The sequence below is a fragment of the Pseudorasbora parva genome, chromosome 2, assembly GCF_024679245.1.
Source record: "Pseudorasbora parva isolate DD20220531a chromosome 2, ASM2467924v1, whole genome shotgun sequence".
In the NCBI taxonomy this organism is placed as follows: Eukaryota; Metazoa; Chordata; class Actinopteri; order Cypriniformes; family Gobionidae; genus Pseudorasbora; species Pseudorasbora parva.
The window spans coordinates 33,911,240-33,928,136 of NC_090173.1; the positions used below are offsets into that span (position 1 = coordinate 33,911,240).

General features: G+C 39.3%; 1 protein-coding gene across 1 annotated transcript in view; it reads right to left on the bottom strand.

Annotated features, from left to right (window-relative positions):
* Positions 1–16,897, bottom strand: part of ighd (immunoglobulin heavy constant delta) — a 37,563-nt gene that overhangs the window by 4,678 nt on the left and 15,988 nt on the right. Inside the window, exons 7-15 of the mRNA XM_067427311.1 lie at positions 16,115–16,411; positions 15,719–16,003; positions 15,313–15,621; positions 9,152–9,448; positions 8,756–9,040; positions 8,356–8,661; positions 5,680–5,967; positions 3,091–3,408; positions 2,704–3,018 (exon numbers count right to left, since the gene is read on the bottom strand). Of these exons, the coding sequence (XP_067283412.1) occupies positions 2,704–3,018; positions 3,091–3,408; positions 5,680–5,967; positions 8,356–8,661; positions 8,756–9,040; positions 9,152–9,448; positions 15,313–15,621; positions 15,719–16,003; positions 16,115–16,411 (2,700 nt within the window). The remainder of the gene's footprint in view (positions 1–2,703; positions 3,019–3,090; positions 3,409–5,679; positions 5,968–8,355; positions 8,662–8,755; positions 9,041–9,151; positions 9,449–15,312; positions 15,622–15,718; positions 16,004–16,114; positions 16,412–16,897) is intronic.

A 16,897-nucleotide genomic window follows, 5' to 3' on the forward strand; every position in this document is an offset into this window, starting at 1 on the left:
GTACTCTTTTAGCCTTTTTGCTGTTTCCGTCTCTTCACCCTCACTGATGGAACTGCTTAACTTGAGAATTTGCTGTTCCAAAAGCTGGACCTTCTCTTTCAGTTCCATCATTCGATTGCTTGTATATTGTTGGCAAAAAATCTGAATCTGAACTTTACCAATATCCCACCACTGGCTTAACGTTTTATACTGTAACTTTCTCTCTCTCCACTCTCCCCAAAAAAGAGTGAAAAATTTTACGAAGGATTTGTCTTGTAGTAACCTATTGTTAAAACGCCAAATTTTATGGTAAGAAGACCTCTGTGTTGTTGTCATGGTGACTGCAATATAATGATGGTCAGAAAAAGATGTTGGCGAAATGTTACTATTAAAAAATCTTCCTCTCATATTTTTTTGAACATAAAATCTGTCAAGTCTTGCACCAGAAACAGTGTTAGAATTAATTTTCAGCCACGTATACTGTTTATCAACAGGAAAAGCTTCTCTCCATATATCCACAAGATTATGATATTGAACAACGGTTTTGAGAGTTTTAGCTGAATTTTGATGCGGTTCGACATGATTCCGATCCATAGTATAATCAAGAGTACAATTAAAATCACCAGCTAAAAGCATTATATTATTTTGTGAAACATTTGAAATAACCTCTTTTAATTTTCTAAAAAAAGAAACTCTTTCTACACCATCGTTTGGAGCATAAATATTAATGAGAGAAAAAGACAACTCGTATAACTTAATCTCGATCAACTGCATCCTGCCAGGTACAATTTCTTCAACTCTGCTTTCTTTAATGTGCAAATCTGGAGAAAAAAGAACTGCTACTCCAGCACTCACATTAGATCCATGGCTAAGAAAAGCTGTCCCTCTCCACTCACTCAACCATTGCACCTGATTATCCACATCTGTGTGTGTTTCTTGCAGAAAGACTACACTAGCTTTTTTCCAATTCAAAAAATCAAACAATGCAAACCTTTTTTCAGCACCACGACATCTATTAACGTTTAAAGATCCAAAGTTTAAGGATGCCATGACACTGACTATTAAGCAAAAAAACAAAAGGCATCCAAGACCAAACTCAATCCTTCTTTGCATTAATTTTTTATCATGCCCTTCACCTTTGTTACAATTTTCTTAAGACGGTAGCGTTTCTGTCTGTTAAGTTCATCAAAGGTTGCCTTGTTCAATGCAGTTTTACATGACACCAAAAAGCGCTTCAAATCTGGAAAAAATTTCATAATTTGTGGTTTGCGAGCTCCTTTGGTTTCATCTAGAAAGTCATTAATTTGCTTGATTGTGTACAATCTAGCACCTAAAGACTCTGTTCTTTCAGAATCATCCATATCAGAAAGACTGCCTATACTCTCAAGATCATTTTCTGAATCATTTTCAGAACAAGCATTTTCTGAACTCATGGTTGACATCTGAGTATTACTAACATCAGCTGCCTCACTTTCACCATCTGTTTTATTGTTTTCAAATGATGTTTGTTCTTTTTCTGATAGTTTGTCATCTTCATTAATCACCAGATTGGATTTCTCTTCACCACTTGCCTGATTTACAATCTCCTTGACTTTGTCGCTATTTACTACATTAGTATTTTCTTTTTGTGTAGTTTCAACACCAGAGACAAACTCATTGCTTTGTCCAATGGGTTGCTCAATGCTCGGCAAATCAGATGGCTTATCTGTTTGTTTGTTTGGACAAGTTTGTCTAACGTGCCCTTGTTCTCCGCACGAGAAACACCACATGTGATCCGAACTAATGAAGATTGTGTAATCTTTACCTTCATTAGTTAACTTTACAGCCAAATTGAGGGGATCTTGTTGTTCATTCAATATCATGTATGTACATCGCCGAAAAGACATAACATGTTTGAGATCAGGATTTTTAAGACCTATCGGAATCATTTTAATAGGCGCTGTTAATCTGCCGTATCTTTCGAGAACTCCTTGAATTGCTTCATTCTTGATAAACGGAGGAACATTCGATAGCACTATTTTCTTGGATGGGCTTGATAACGGCAGTACCGGCAAAAATGTGTCATTAACTGTGATTCCGCGTTCAATCAAACCATCTACCATCTGAACATCTGCGAGAAAGACAACAACTGCTCTGTTCATTCTAGATGCTGACTTAATATTTATCCCACCAACCTGTTCGCTGACTGCAACCAACACATCTTCCACAGATATGGAATCATCAGGTGTACATTTCAAACCATGTCTGAGAGTCAAGCGCGAGAGATCTCCGCTTGACCCCATTTGCCAAATTTGCCGACCTCAGTCAGCGCGCAAAATTTAATCTCTCTACGAAAAAATCAAATACAGAAAAACCGAAAAACAAAAAAGATTAACGTAAACAAACTCTCAAAAGCGTGTTTCCGAACTCTAAACTCCTCCCACTACCCACAATCCCTAGAGAGAGAGAGAGAGAGAGAGAGAGAGAGAGAGAGAGAGAGAGAGAGAGAAACCTTAGAGACACAGATCAGGCATTAGAGTAAATGCAGAGCATTGTGTATTGCATTTAAATTCTGCTATATTTACTTTCTTAGTATGTACTGTCTTCTAGATATATACATAGATTGATCTAAATATAACTGTTCAAAACCATTATGAAACAGGCATGAAAACAATTCTGAGCAATTCTGATCAATGATGTCACATGATATTTAAAATAGGTTAAAAAATCCCTGATAGCACTCACCATACAAGTTTTGCAAAGATGCGTTAAATGGTCTTCGGGATGACTCATGAAAAACAATGCAAGAGTACATGCCATCTTTCTGCTGTGATGCAGGCAATATTAGGGCACTATGCATCGAAAAACTTCCAGAAGTGTGAGCAACCACAGGACTGTCAATGAAGTGAGACGCATCGAGTTGCATCCCATTTAGTTGCCACTGTACAGAGATATCAGATGGGTAGAAACCGGTGATGAAGCAAAGAAGGCTGGTATTTTGGTGTCCAGAGAGATCACTGTCTGAGGGTCTGAAGATCCTCACAGTGGGTTTTTTGGGGTCTGTGAACATAAAGGCGAAACTTAGTAATGAAAAAACTCTTCAACGGAAGGTTAAGAACTGTAAGAGCTCACCTTTGGTTTTTGAGATGTTCTGCTGCTGTATGAAATTAGAGCACATATGCTTTACCTCACAAGTAAAGACATATTTATTCCATGTTTGAGTTGAAATCTTCAAAATACTTGTCTTGCTTTGAGTGCCATTGGCATGGTCTTTATGTGCTTGTTCAGAGCCACTTAGATTGACTCCATTCTTTTTCCACTGGATGGAGAAATGCTTGACACTCTGACCAAAAACTAAACAGGTCAAATACACATCTTTGTCAGGTCTCACAGGATTTAGGGAAGAACCTAGCAGGTAGACCGCTGCCTTCTGACTGGAAGGTGCAATCACTATTGGACAGTAAAATGATTTGTTAAGATATTACATTCACTGAATCACAGGTATAAGTGAAGAAACTATAACATTCGTGCATGAGATATAAGACTGACAGATGTTGCAATGTTATTCAGAGAGAGAGAGAGAGAGAGAGAGAGAGAGAGAGTCAAGGGTCAATTTTTATACATCACTTGAAAGCTGAATAAATAAAATTGTCTTTTAGGATAGAAGAATATTTGTCCAATTTTGAAAATCTGGAATCTTAAAAAAGTCTAAATATTGAGAAAATCGCCTTTAACGTTTTCCAAACTAAGTCTTAAGCCACACATATTACTACAATTTAAAAAAAAAATTATTTACAGTTGACAATTTACTAAATATTTTCATGGAACATGATGTTTACTAAATATCCTATTTTTGGCATAAAAGAAAAATGTATTGCCGCAAAGATGCGACCTTTGACTGGTTTTGTGATCCAGGGACACGTGAAGTTTTTATTAAAGGGATCCCATGGTGTTGAGACTTGTATGGCTTAATATAACATAATTGATGTCTCTTACTGAATTATGTGGTAGAAAACCCATGAAAGATCTACGTTATTTTAAAAATCGATTTTATATTTGGACCATGAGCGGCGCCATTTTGTTTGCGTTCTAGGTTGATGACGTAGAATGGTTGAACTCCTCAATCAGCTGGCGTTACCCGTAGCTATTTTTACCGCAACGCAACTCGAAAATTGTTTCAGAGTTAAACAAAACCAATGAATTGCTTTGTAATTGTACTTAAAACACACTCAAACATACATGTGCACACAAACTCACCTACACAAGTCACAAACAGATCGGCGGGCGCGCACACGACAGGCTCTGTTTCAATCGAGATGTTGGGCTGCTCAGTCTCCACGACAGGGGCTGAATCTGAAATCGACCCCTATACCCTTAAATAGGGCATTATTTGAAGGGACGGCCATTTGTAGTGTTGTCTGACATTATAGTGGACATGTTCGAGTGCAGTCATTCAGTCTCACGTTGCACCGCAATAACGAGTGTACAGCCGATGTACACACAACAGCTGTCCGACTTCACGCACCCAAACATACAAGTGCACACAGACTCTCTCTCTCACACAGACTCACACACACCACAACAGATCGGCGCGAACACACACACACCCCAACAGATCGGCGCGAACACACACACACACACGCACGCAGTGCGTGCGCGAATACATAACCCTCAATCTATTCCCTGTGTTGATATCCTAGATAGACTGTTGATAGTAGATTAACTGTAATGCCTAATGTGACCAGCAGAGGGAAATATCTAGGTAGGACGATGGGATAAAGTAACGTGAGGAAGAGAGGCAGGATGTTTTGGTGATGATGCATGGGATTGAGACAGAGCAGTCTGTCAGGTGTCGTGTGCGCGCCCGCCGATCTGTTTGTGACTTGTGTAGGTGAGTTTGTGTGCACATGTATGTTTGAGTGTGTTTTAAGTACAATTACAAAGCAATTCATTGGTTTTGTTTAACTCTGAAACAATTTTCGAGTTGCGTTGTGGTAAAAATAGCTACGGGTAACGCCAGCTGATTGAGGAGTTCAACCATACTACGTCATCAACCTAGAACGCAAACAAAATGGCGCCGCCCATGGTCCAAATATAAAATCGATTTTTAAAATAACGTAGATCTTTCATGGGTTTTCTACCACATAATTCAGTAAGAGACATCATTTATGTTATATTAAGCCATACAAGTCTCAACACCATGGGATCCCTTTAACAAAATTTCGGGAGGAGCACGTGCAGATAATTAAACCTGACTAAACACAAGCGGAGCACGCTCATATAATTAAACCTAATTAAACACAAGTGGAGCACATCAAGCTAATCAACGATAAGAGGGGTGTATAAATACAGCTGATTTACCTTCTTTCGTTGACCATTTTCATTTTAGCATCCCTCCACCACCCCATCTCCTCACTTGATTCTAACAAACTCTTATTAGATGTCAACACAATCTACAGTCCCTGACAAAAGTCTTGTCGCTTATCTATTTTCTAGAAATACCTGATATTAACCTGACTTTTAATTAATTAATTGGTGTTAGAAATAGCTCATATGAAAAGCTAAAACCCTCCCAAATGATGTTTAATGTACTCTGGGTACTCTGGGTTCGGGCCAAATTCAGGGCCCGGCGCCCTCCCCCGGACAGCACGCCAAATACGCATAATCTTTACTCTATTTAATTTTATGTAAGTGTGAACTAGTGAAATATGGCTTGTTTACCTGCACAAATACTGGTGTTTGCAGTTGTTTTCACATTTCGTCCATCATCAATTTCACAGGTGTAAGTGACCCCTTTTTCCCACTCTTGCTGTGGCACTAATATCTCACTGTACACTTTTACACGGCCGTCTTCCATCATTGTGCCTAAAGCTGTGCCAGTTTTGTCGTAAGATTTTGGGATCCACTTGATCTTTGGGTCAAATCCTTTTCCAGAACACAGCAACTTCTGTGTCTTTGAGTTAGATTGACCCACACTGGAAACAACAAGAAGTTCTATGGTAGGATCATCTGAGGGAAATAAATGTATCAAATGTCAATTGAAGAAAAAAATGATACATCCATACATTAATACAATTCATTTCAATCCATGAATTAATGTCTATAATATAATTGATGTGGTATTGATGAAATAACACTTTACAATGTGGTTTCATTTTACATTAACTACATTAGTTAACTCGAAAATGAAGATTACTAATACAGCATTTTAATCTAAGCATTTACTTGTACATTTTAAAAGTCAAAAGTTGTATCTGTTAGCATTATGCATATTGAACTATCATGAACATATTATTAACTAAAACTAACAATTAGGTGAATAAGTTCTGTAAAACAGTGAAGTGAAGGACAGGTAACTCGTACTCAGAATTTGTGCTCTGCATTGATTTAACCCATTTAAGTTATTGCACTGCACACACATTACTAGCAGTGAGCAGTGAACACACACACACACACACACACACACACACACACACACACACACACACACACACACACACACACACACACACACACACACACACACACACAGAGATAGAGAGAGAGAGAAAGAGAGAGAGAGAGAGAGATAGAGAGAGAGAGAGAGAGAGAGAGAGAGAGAGAGAGTATATATACAGTCCCTGACAAAAACCTTGTCGCTTATCTATTTTGTAGAAATACCTGATATTAACCTGACTTTTAAATAATTAATTGGTGTTAGAAATAGCTCATATGAAAAGCTAAAACCCTCCCAAATGATGTTTAATGCACTGAAATAAATAATGTTCACGGAAAAAAATATTTATCATTTAATCAAGACAGAAAGGTCAAATTTTGGCAAGACAAAAGTTTTGTCGCCTATACAGAAATTGAACAAATTTACTGCAAATACAAAAATATGTCAGCAAATTAAGTTGTGGTGCTGTGAGATCCAAATTTAATATCTTGTATGACTTCCATGAGCTTGAAGGACTGCATCCATGCGGTTTAGCAAGGATTCATACAATTTATTGATAAAGTCATCAGGAATAGCTAAGAAAGCAGTCTTGCATGCCTCCCAGAGTTCATCAATATTCTTTGGTTTCCTCTTCTATGCGTCCTCTTTCATCCTACCCCACATATGCTCAATGATGTTCATGTCTGGTGACTGGGCTGGCCAATCCTGGAGCATCTTGATCTTCTTCGCCTTGAGGAACTTTGATGTGGAGATGGAAGTATGCGATGGAGCACGTCCTGCTGCAGAATTTGGCCTCTTTTAATGTTGGGAATATAAGAGGTAGCTAAGATTTCTTGGTATTTTAGACTATTGATGTTGCCTTCCACCCTGCAGATCTCTCGCACACCCCCATACTGAATGTAACCCCAGACCATAATTTTTCCGCCACCAAACTTCACTGTTTTCTGGGTGAATCTCGGATCCATTCTGGCTCCAGTAGGTCTCCTGCAATATTTGCGGCGACTGTGGTGTAATTCAACAGAAGATTCATCTGAAAAATCCACCTTCTGCCACTTTTCCAGCATCCATCCTTTTAGCAGGCTGTGGGCCTTGGCAAATGCCACACGGTTTTTTTAATTGTCTTTTGTTTAGTGCTGGCTTCTGGGCACTGATTCGACCATGGAGGCCATTTCGAGACAGAATCCGACAAACTGTTCTGGTTGACACAGGGACTTCAGGTGACTAGGTCCTGCAGTGGAAAATCGGCTGGTCTTGGATTTTCTAGCCAACAAACGGTCCTCTCGATCAGTTGTCTTGCGGGGTCTGCCTGACCTGGGCTTGTCAAAAATGTCTCCAGTCTCTTCAAATCTTTTTTTTATCCTCTGTACTTGACGCTGAGACACATGTCTGCCACATCAGCAGTGGATCTGGTCTTCAGCCTCTTGATAATAAAAACTTTAGTCTGGTCTAGGTGAATCTTAGGCATGTTTGCAGAGGTCTAGTTGCAGTTGATGTGAAGGTCAAGCGTACTGGGGTTCTTTTTATACACACTTGAGACCTAATTGATCCATTATTAGTCACAGGTGAAGCTCATATGACAAGGTGACAACACTTATGTCTTTGCAAAAACTGACTCAATGGGCTTTACCAAGCTGTGAATATTAGAATACTTTTTGAAAGTTTAGTTTTTCACTTAAACATTATCACAAAAGCTGGTGGGATTAAAATGAGCCATTTCTTGTAAAAAAAACCTTGATTAGAAATATATTTCAGCGGCACTTTAGGTTCAATTTGTACACAAGCGACAAGACTTTTGTCAGGGACTGTACACACACAATATATATATATATATATATATATATATATATATATATATATATATATATATATATATATATATATATATATATATATATATATATATATATATATATATATAAACCTTAATGTAAAGAGTTACCCATTCAATGTTCATTACCTACCAAAAATGTTTCCAGTAGGTTCTGATGTCCAGCTTTGTAAAAGTCTGTGAACTGTGCAGGTAAAGGTGTTTCCTTCCTTCTGGTGCTGACTAGGAATTGAAAAGTGTGTGGTCAGGGACCAAATGCTTTCAGAAGGGGTCCAATCCACACACTTGACATCTGAGATACTAGAATGGTTGACCTGGAAGTTGACGCAAACCTCACCAGAGGGGAGATCATTTACAACACACTCCAGCAAAGCACTGTCCGTCTGACCAGATTTCTTGAAAGCCCTCCTGATCACCACTACAGGATTCTTTATATTACCTGATGAGCAAAAAAAAAAAACATTTTAATTCATAATATGTGGTTTTCAGAACCTACAAGGTCACACTTGATAAGTGCAAAATTAACAACTCACCAGCTTGAATTTCAACTTTCTCATCTGGGAAACATGGATGTTTAGCAGTACAAACAATGGTCTCCAGTTTCAACCACTCATTTCTGGACAAAGTCCAGTTGCTCACAATTTTATTGTGCTGGTCTGTATGAGGCGAAGAGTTTTTTTTGGCAGTGATTGGCAACCAAGACACTTCAGTGCTGTAAGGCGCTTCAACAATGCAAGAAAATGTGACTTCGCTCGCCTCCAGATTGTCTCTGAGATTCACTTTCTTTACTTGGATTGAAGGTTTGAACACAGACTTTTCTGTACAGGTTAAATGAATAAAGTTAGCTTCATAGAATGATGATGCTTATATATTAATTATACTGTCATTACTAGCTCATCTATGATTTATCTTCATTGTTTTCAACTTACCCATGCACATATTATATTCTTTCTTGAACTCGAAAGTGTTGTGGGTGGCTTTACAAGTGTACGGTTTGTCTTCATATTGAGCACTGATAGATATTTGACTTATATAAGTAAAGTTATTATTCACTTTATCGGTGGTCTGCAAAATAGTTTTATCAGCAGCATTGACACGCTGATCTCCTCTAAACCATTGTACAGTCAGTTGTTCTGGGTAATAATCCTTCAACTGGCACTGCAACACGATGTTATTACCGTCCTCTCTACTCAGCAGAGCAATAGTAGGTGGAGTGACACGTTTTACTATTAAAACAAAGAAAGAATCAATTAACTCGGGCAAACAGAGCATACAAGATACAAAGATTATACAAATCAACCATATAAATACTTTTTTAATAAATTCAAGTAGAAATATACAAAATAATGATATTTTGATATGGTTCCCCACAAAAAAACTAAATAAAAAAAAAAGCTGTTAATGCTTCAGTGGGGTGGATATTTACGTCATAAGAGTCTTTAAAGTTGCAGATACTGGAGTAGAAAAAAAGAAGATAGATAGAAAAGTAAATCAGAAACTTGCTTGTGAGAACATAACAAACAGAAGATGGAAGCGTTAAGTAACAGTCAAGCTAAAATAGTAACCAAAAGAAGAACTGAAAACCATCTGCATTTCTGAGACAGGGTTGAGCACATCTGTACAGGAAAGCCATTTACATAAAATTACTCTCCTTTATGCAGTTGTTTTAATATACACTATATTGCCAATTTTTTGGGACGCCTGCCTTTACATGCACATTAACTTTATATTGACATCCCATTCTCAATCTGTAGGGTTTCATATTGAGGTGGCCTTGGCCCACCATTTGCAGCCATAACAGCTTCAACTCTTCTGAGATGGCTTTCTACAGGTTTAGCAGTGTGTTTATTGGATTGTTTTGGCCATTCTTCTAGAAGTGTATTTGTGAGGTCAGGCACTGATGTTGGAGGAGAAGGCCTGGCTCACAGTCTCCACTCTAATACATCCCAAAGGTGCTCTGTAGGGGTCAGGACTCTGTGCAGGCAAGTCAAGTTCCTCCACACCAAGCTCACTCATCCATGTATTTATGGACCTTGTGCACTTGTACCTGTCCCAATCTGGAACAGTTAGGGGCCAAGCCCAACCGCTGAAAAAACAACCCCCCACCATACCCCCCACCCCACTCCCCAATCTATACACTTGGCACAATGCAGTCAAGCAAGTATCGCTCTCCTGGCAACCACCAAACCCAGACTCATCTATCGGATTGCCAGACAGAGAAGGGTGACAGATACATGTCTCCACTGCTCTAGAGTCTGGTAGCAGTGTGCTTAACACCACTGCATATGACACTTTTCACTGTTCTTGGTGATGTAAGGCTTGGATGGAGCTGCTCAGCCATGGAAACCATTTCATGAAGCTCTCTATGCACTGTTCTTGAGCTAATCTGAAGGCCACACAGAGTTAGGAGGTCTGTAGCTATTGACTCTGGAAAAAGTTGCCAACTTCTGCGCACCGTGTGCCTCAGCATGCACTGACCCCGCTCTGTGATTGTATGTGGCCTACCACTTCATGGCTAAGTTGCTGTTGTTCCCAATTGCTTCCACTTATCTTATGATACCACTAACAGTTGACTTGAATATTTATAAGGAAATGTCACGAATGGACTTATTGCACAGATGGCAGCCTAACATGGTACCACGCTTGAATTCACTGAGCTCCTGAGCGACCATTTCTTTAAAGGGATCCCATGGTGTTGAGACTTGTATGGCTTAATATAACATAAACAATGTCTCTTACTGAAATATGTAGTAGAAAACCCATGAAAGATCTACGTTATTTAAAAAATCGATTTTATATTTGGACCATGGGCGGCGCCATTTTGTTTGCGTTCTAGGTTGATGACGTAGAATGGTTGCACTCCTCAATCAGCTGGCGTTACCCGTAGCTATTTTTACCACAACGCAACTCGAAAATTGTTTCAGAGTTAAACAAAACCAATGAATTGCTTTGTCATTGTACTTAAAACACACTCAAACATACATGTGCACACAAACTCACCTACACAAGTCACAAACAGATGGGCGTGCACACACACCTGACAGACTGCGCTGTCTCAATCGAGATGTTGGGCTGCTCAGTCTCCACGACAGGGGCTGAATCTTAAATCGACCCCCTATACCCTGAAATAGGGCATTATTTGAAGGGACGGCCATTTGTAGTGTTGTCTGACATTATAGTGGACATGTTCGAGTGCAGTCATTCAGTCTCACGTTGCACCGCAATAACGAGTGCACAGCCGATTTACAAACAGCTGTCCGACTTCACGTACTCGTCTTCATTCACTCTTTCAAGTTGTATTAGTGAACAAAAGCAGGGAATGTTAAGGCTGGAATACATTACCCGATTTTTGCCCCGATTTCCCCCCGATTTAGAATCTGAACAAGTTGACGCTAGTTGACAAAAGTCAGAGCCAGTCTGCAGATTTGAGCAGACAGATTCCATGAAAAATCGCGTAGTATATCATGGCCATAGACTCCGATTTTTTAGCTTCAGATTTTGATCCTCCAGTCGGAGGATATTAAACATGTTTGATATTTTGAGCCGATTTTAGAACATATGACGCATCGCTACTGAAACCGGAAATCACTGACACGCCAACGAAAATCAACAAACAAGAAATGGAGACCAGCAGGATCCCAAAGTGGAACTCCAGCACGGAAGAAAAACTTATTCAGCTGTGGCAGGAGCACGGGTGTCTCTATAATGTGGATGACAACTGTTACCGGTAGTAGACAATAAATGCAGATATAGGCCTAATTGTAATAATAAAAAACAACATAATATCGATTTTGCCTGCAAGCGTGGCGTGAGCGTGGCGTTTCTGATGCGTGTCAGCCGCGGGGCTGCCTGCCGTTTTCTCTGGGTGCGTCTCAATCAGCTCCCTAGTTCAGTTGTCAGGGCACTGATCAGGGAGTCAGCCCATTGACTTATGTCCTGAACAGTGCCCTGACTAGTGAACTAGGGAGCTGATTGATACGCAGGGTCTGTCTTTGCACACCAGAAGCGTCTGACGCGCTGCCCGCTGCTGTACATTGAAGCCCCGTTCACACCGCCAGCGATTTGGTCACTGCATGTCGCCAGCGCCAGAGATTCATGTAGCTGGGGGGCGTTTCTACTATGAGTTGCATATAAACGTCATTAAATAGTACCGTTTTTATTACTAGTGTTTTGCAGAACAGAGCAAGTTATTAGAATACATACACACTGTACTGTAATAGGTAGACCATACTGCATGCAGTTTAGTCAAAACTTACTTTATATCCCCACAATCCCAGACACGTTTTTCCATGCATCATTTTTTTAAATGTGTCTCTGTATGTAGGCTACACCTAGACATATTATAAAGAACATGGGACTTGCTAAAAGCGAATATCAACAACTCCTCCGGACACCGCAGTAGCAGCAGTAAAGCAGACGGATCACGTGCACTCCACTGACTTCACTCCTATTGGTTGTCGCTCGCGAAAATCGCTTCTCGTTTGCATAAAGTTGAAATTTCGGAACTTTTATCGCGTGTCTCACGTCGCTTGACACGCCCACATTCTGTCGCCAACGGTCACTGTCGCTCGTGTCGCCGGATGTCGCCAGCGCTCCATTGAAATTAATGGGATCATGTCTCTTTGTCGCTGCGTGTCGCTGGCGGTGTGAACGGGGCTTGGGAAGCCATATACTTCATGTTAAATATAAATATATTGCCTATTGATACAGCAAAGACAAATAATAATAGGCTACTAATAATATTTCGCAAACCAAATTCTGAGGAAAACATTTGTCTTAAGTTATTCATTATGTCACTTACCATTATTATCCCGCTTTCCCGGGATAACGTTACGTGTTTAAACGAGATCAAAGCTGGTCAATAGCTGCGAATTATTAATTGTAGGCCTATTAAAATAAATGTTAACAGATTATTTAATAACGTAAACAAGGTCGCGTTACTCGATGCTCTGTGTGAGACTCGTGTAGGAATCAAAACAGCAAAACTATTGTATAAGTAACTTCAATATCGTCAACGAAAATAGTTCCAAACAAAGCCACACCAGAGCATGTTTGCTTCTTCAAACAACAGTGTTTCTTTAATGAAAAACTCAATGTTATAAATAAATAAATGATTTAATTATCTATCATGAATCCGAAGCTGTCCTCTATCTACATCTGTTGCAATAAAATAAAATAACAATAAACGAACAGAACACGCTTACAGATTAGACTCAATATTTTGACTCATCACCACAGAAAAACACTTCCTCTAACTCCCGCTGTAATCTGACCATTACACGTCTAGTGCGTTTTGGCTCTTTTTGTTGACTTTTTGCTCAGCGCACAGATAGTCCGTTCAAAAATGACCGCGCTCATCTCCTGCACAATCTCATGCTTGCTGTTATGTCTGTCATGCGTGCGCCTCCTAGCAACCAGGCGCTTGTTTCAGTTTGTGTTCCAGACGTTTTTAAAGTCTGGTAGTGTATGATGCCCAGCTTTTCTCTGTAACCATTTACAAAGTCGGCAAGTGTATGATGCCTAGTGTTTTTGAAATCTGTTCAGATTTAAAAAATCGTGTAGTGTATTCCAGCCCTTACTTGTGTCTTAAAAATGAAAGTTTAAAGATTGTGGTTAATTCACTGAGCTTGTGCTCAAACTTTAATGCACAAACCAATCCCATGCATCATCACCAAAACATCCTGCCTCTCTTCCTCACGTTACCCTATCCCATCGTCCTACCTAGATATTTCCCTCTGCTGGATACATTAGGCATTACAGTTAATCTACTGCATATCAACAGTCTATCTATGATATCAACACAGGGAATAGTGATTGAGGGTTATGTATGCGCGTACGCAGTGCGTGTGTGTGTGTTCGCGCCGATCTATTGGGGTGTGTGTGTGAGTCTGTGAGAGAGAGAGAGTTTGTGTGCACATGTATGTTTGAGTGCGTGAAGTCGGACAGCTGTTTGTAAATCGGCTGTGCACTCGTTATTGCGGTGCAACGTGAGAATGAATAACTGCACTCGAACATGTCCACTATAATGTCAGACAACACTACAAATGGCCGTCCCTTCAAATAATGCCCTATTTCAGGGTATAGGGGGTCGATTTCAGATTCAGCCCCTGTCGTGGAGACTGAGCAGCCCAACATCTCGATTGAGACAGAGCAGTCTGTCAGGTGTGTGTGCGCACCCGCCGATCTGTTTGTGACTTGTGTAGGTGAGTTTGTGTGCACATGTATGTTTGAGTGTGTTTTAAGTACAATTACAAAGCAATTCATTGGTTTTGTTTAACTCTGAAACAATTTTCGAGTTGCGTTGTGGTAAAAATAGCTACGGGTAGCGCCAGCTGATTGAGGAGTTCAACCATTCTACGTCATCAACCTAGAACGCAAACAAAATGGCGCCGCCCATGGTCCAAATATAACATCGATTTTTTTTAAATAACGTAGATCTTTCATGGGTTTTCTACTACATAATTCAGTAAGAGACATCATTTATGTTATATTAAGCCATACAAGTCTCAACACCAGGGGATACCCTTTAACAAATATTTGTAGAAGCAGTCTGCATGCCTATGTGTTTGATTTTATATACCTGTGGCCATGGAAGTGATTGAAACAGCCAAATTCAATGATTTGGAGTGGTGTCCCAATACTTTTGGCAATATAGTGTATATGCAGCATGAATTATTTACACTTACAAATATTTGCAGTAAGAAGCTACCGTGCTTCAGTCACCCAATGAAAAAAGTCTTGCAGATTTGAAGAAAAGTAAGGCAATAAGGGGAATATTCCAAAACCTAGTGGTCCTTAAATATTAATGTGTTAAAATGTTACTCCTTATGTAGTGTATATAGTTCTGCAAAAATATAGTGACATAAAGTGAAGTGAAGGCCATGTAACTTATACTCAGAAATTATCCTCTTCATTTACCCCAGTTAGTGCAAACACCAGGAGCAAGGAGTAGTGAAAACATGCACACCCGGAGCAGTATTATATATTGAAACATAATGTTAATTGTTAGTTTATTAGAGTTATAGCATTAACTAATGTAACATATGTGACCTTAATGTAAAGAGTTACCCATTCAATGTTCATTACCTACCAAAAATGTTTCCAGTAGGTTCTGATGTCCAGCTTTGTAAAAGTCTGTGAACTGTGCAGGTAAAGGTGTTTCCTTCCTTCTGGTGCTGACTAGGAATTGAAAAGTGTGTGGTCAGGGACCAAATGCTTTCAGAAGGGGTCCAATCCACACACTTGACATCTGAGATACTAGAATGGTTGACCTGGAAGTTGACGCAAACCTCACCAGAGGGGAGATCATTTACAACACACTCCAGCAAAGCACTGTCCGTCTGACCAGATTTCTTGAAAGCCCTCCTGATCACCACTACAGGATCCTTCTTTATTTTACCTGAGGAGGAGCAAAAAAAAAAAACATTTTAATTCATAATATGTGGTTTTCAGAACCTACAAGGTCACACTTGATAAGTGCAAAATTAACAACTCACCAGCTTGAATTTCAACTTTCTCATCTGGGAAACATGGATGTTTAGCAGTACAAACAATGGTCTCCAGTTTCAACCACTCATTTCTGGACAAAGTCCAGTTGCTCACAATTTTATTGTGCTGGTCTGTATGAGGCGAAACGTTTTTTTTGGCAGTGATTGGCAACCAAGACACTTCAGTGCTGTAAGGCGCTTCAACAATGCAAGAAAATGTGACTTCGCTCGCCTCCAGATTGTCTCTGAGATTCACTTTCTTTACTTGGATTGAAGGTTTGAACACAGACTTTTCTGTACAGGTTAAATGAATAAAGTTAGCTTCATAGAATGATGATGCTTATATATTAATTATACTGTCATTACTAGCTCATCTATGATTTATCTTCATTGTTTTCAACTTACCCATGCACATATTATATTCTTTCTTGAACTCGAAAGTGTTGTGGGTGGCTTTACAAGTGTACGGTTTGTCTTCATATGGAGCACTGATAGATATTTGACTTATATAAGTAAAGTTATTATTCACTTTCTCAGTGGTCTGCAAAATAGTTTTATCAGCAGCATTGACACGCTGATCTCCTCTAAACCATTGTACAGTCAGTTGTTCTGGGTAATAATCCTTCAACTGGCACTGCAACACGATGTTATTACCGTCCTCTCTACTCAGCAGAGCAATAGTAGGTGGAGTGACACGTTTTACTATTAAAACAAAGAAAGAATCAATTAACTCGGGCAAACAGAGCATACAAGATACAAAGATTATACAAATCAACCATATAAATACTTTTTTAATTAATTCAAATAGAAATATACAAAATAATGATATTATGATATGGTTCCCCACAAAAAAACTACATTTAAAAAAAAGCTGTTAATGCTTCAGTGGGGTGGATATTTACATCATAAGAGTCTTTAAAGTTGCAGATACTGGAGTAGAAAAAAAGAAGATAGATAGACAAGGAAATCAGAAACTTGCTTGTGAGAACATAACAAACAGAAGATGGAAGCGTTATGTAACAGTCAAGCTAAAAAAACCAAAAGCAGAACTGAAAACCATCTGCACTTCTGAGACAGGGTTGAGCACATCTGTACAGGAAAGACACTTTTCCATTTACATAAAATTACTCTCCTTTAAGCAATTGTTTTAATAAACACTATATTGCCAATTTTTTGGGACGCCTGCCT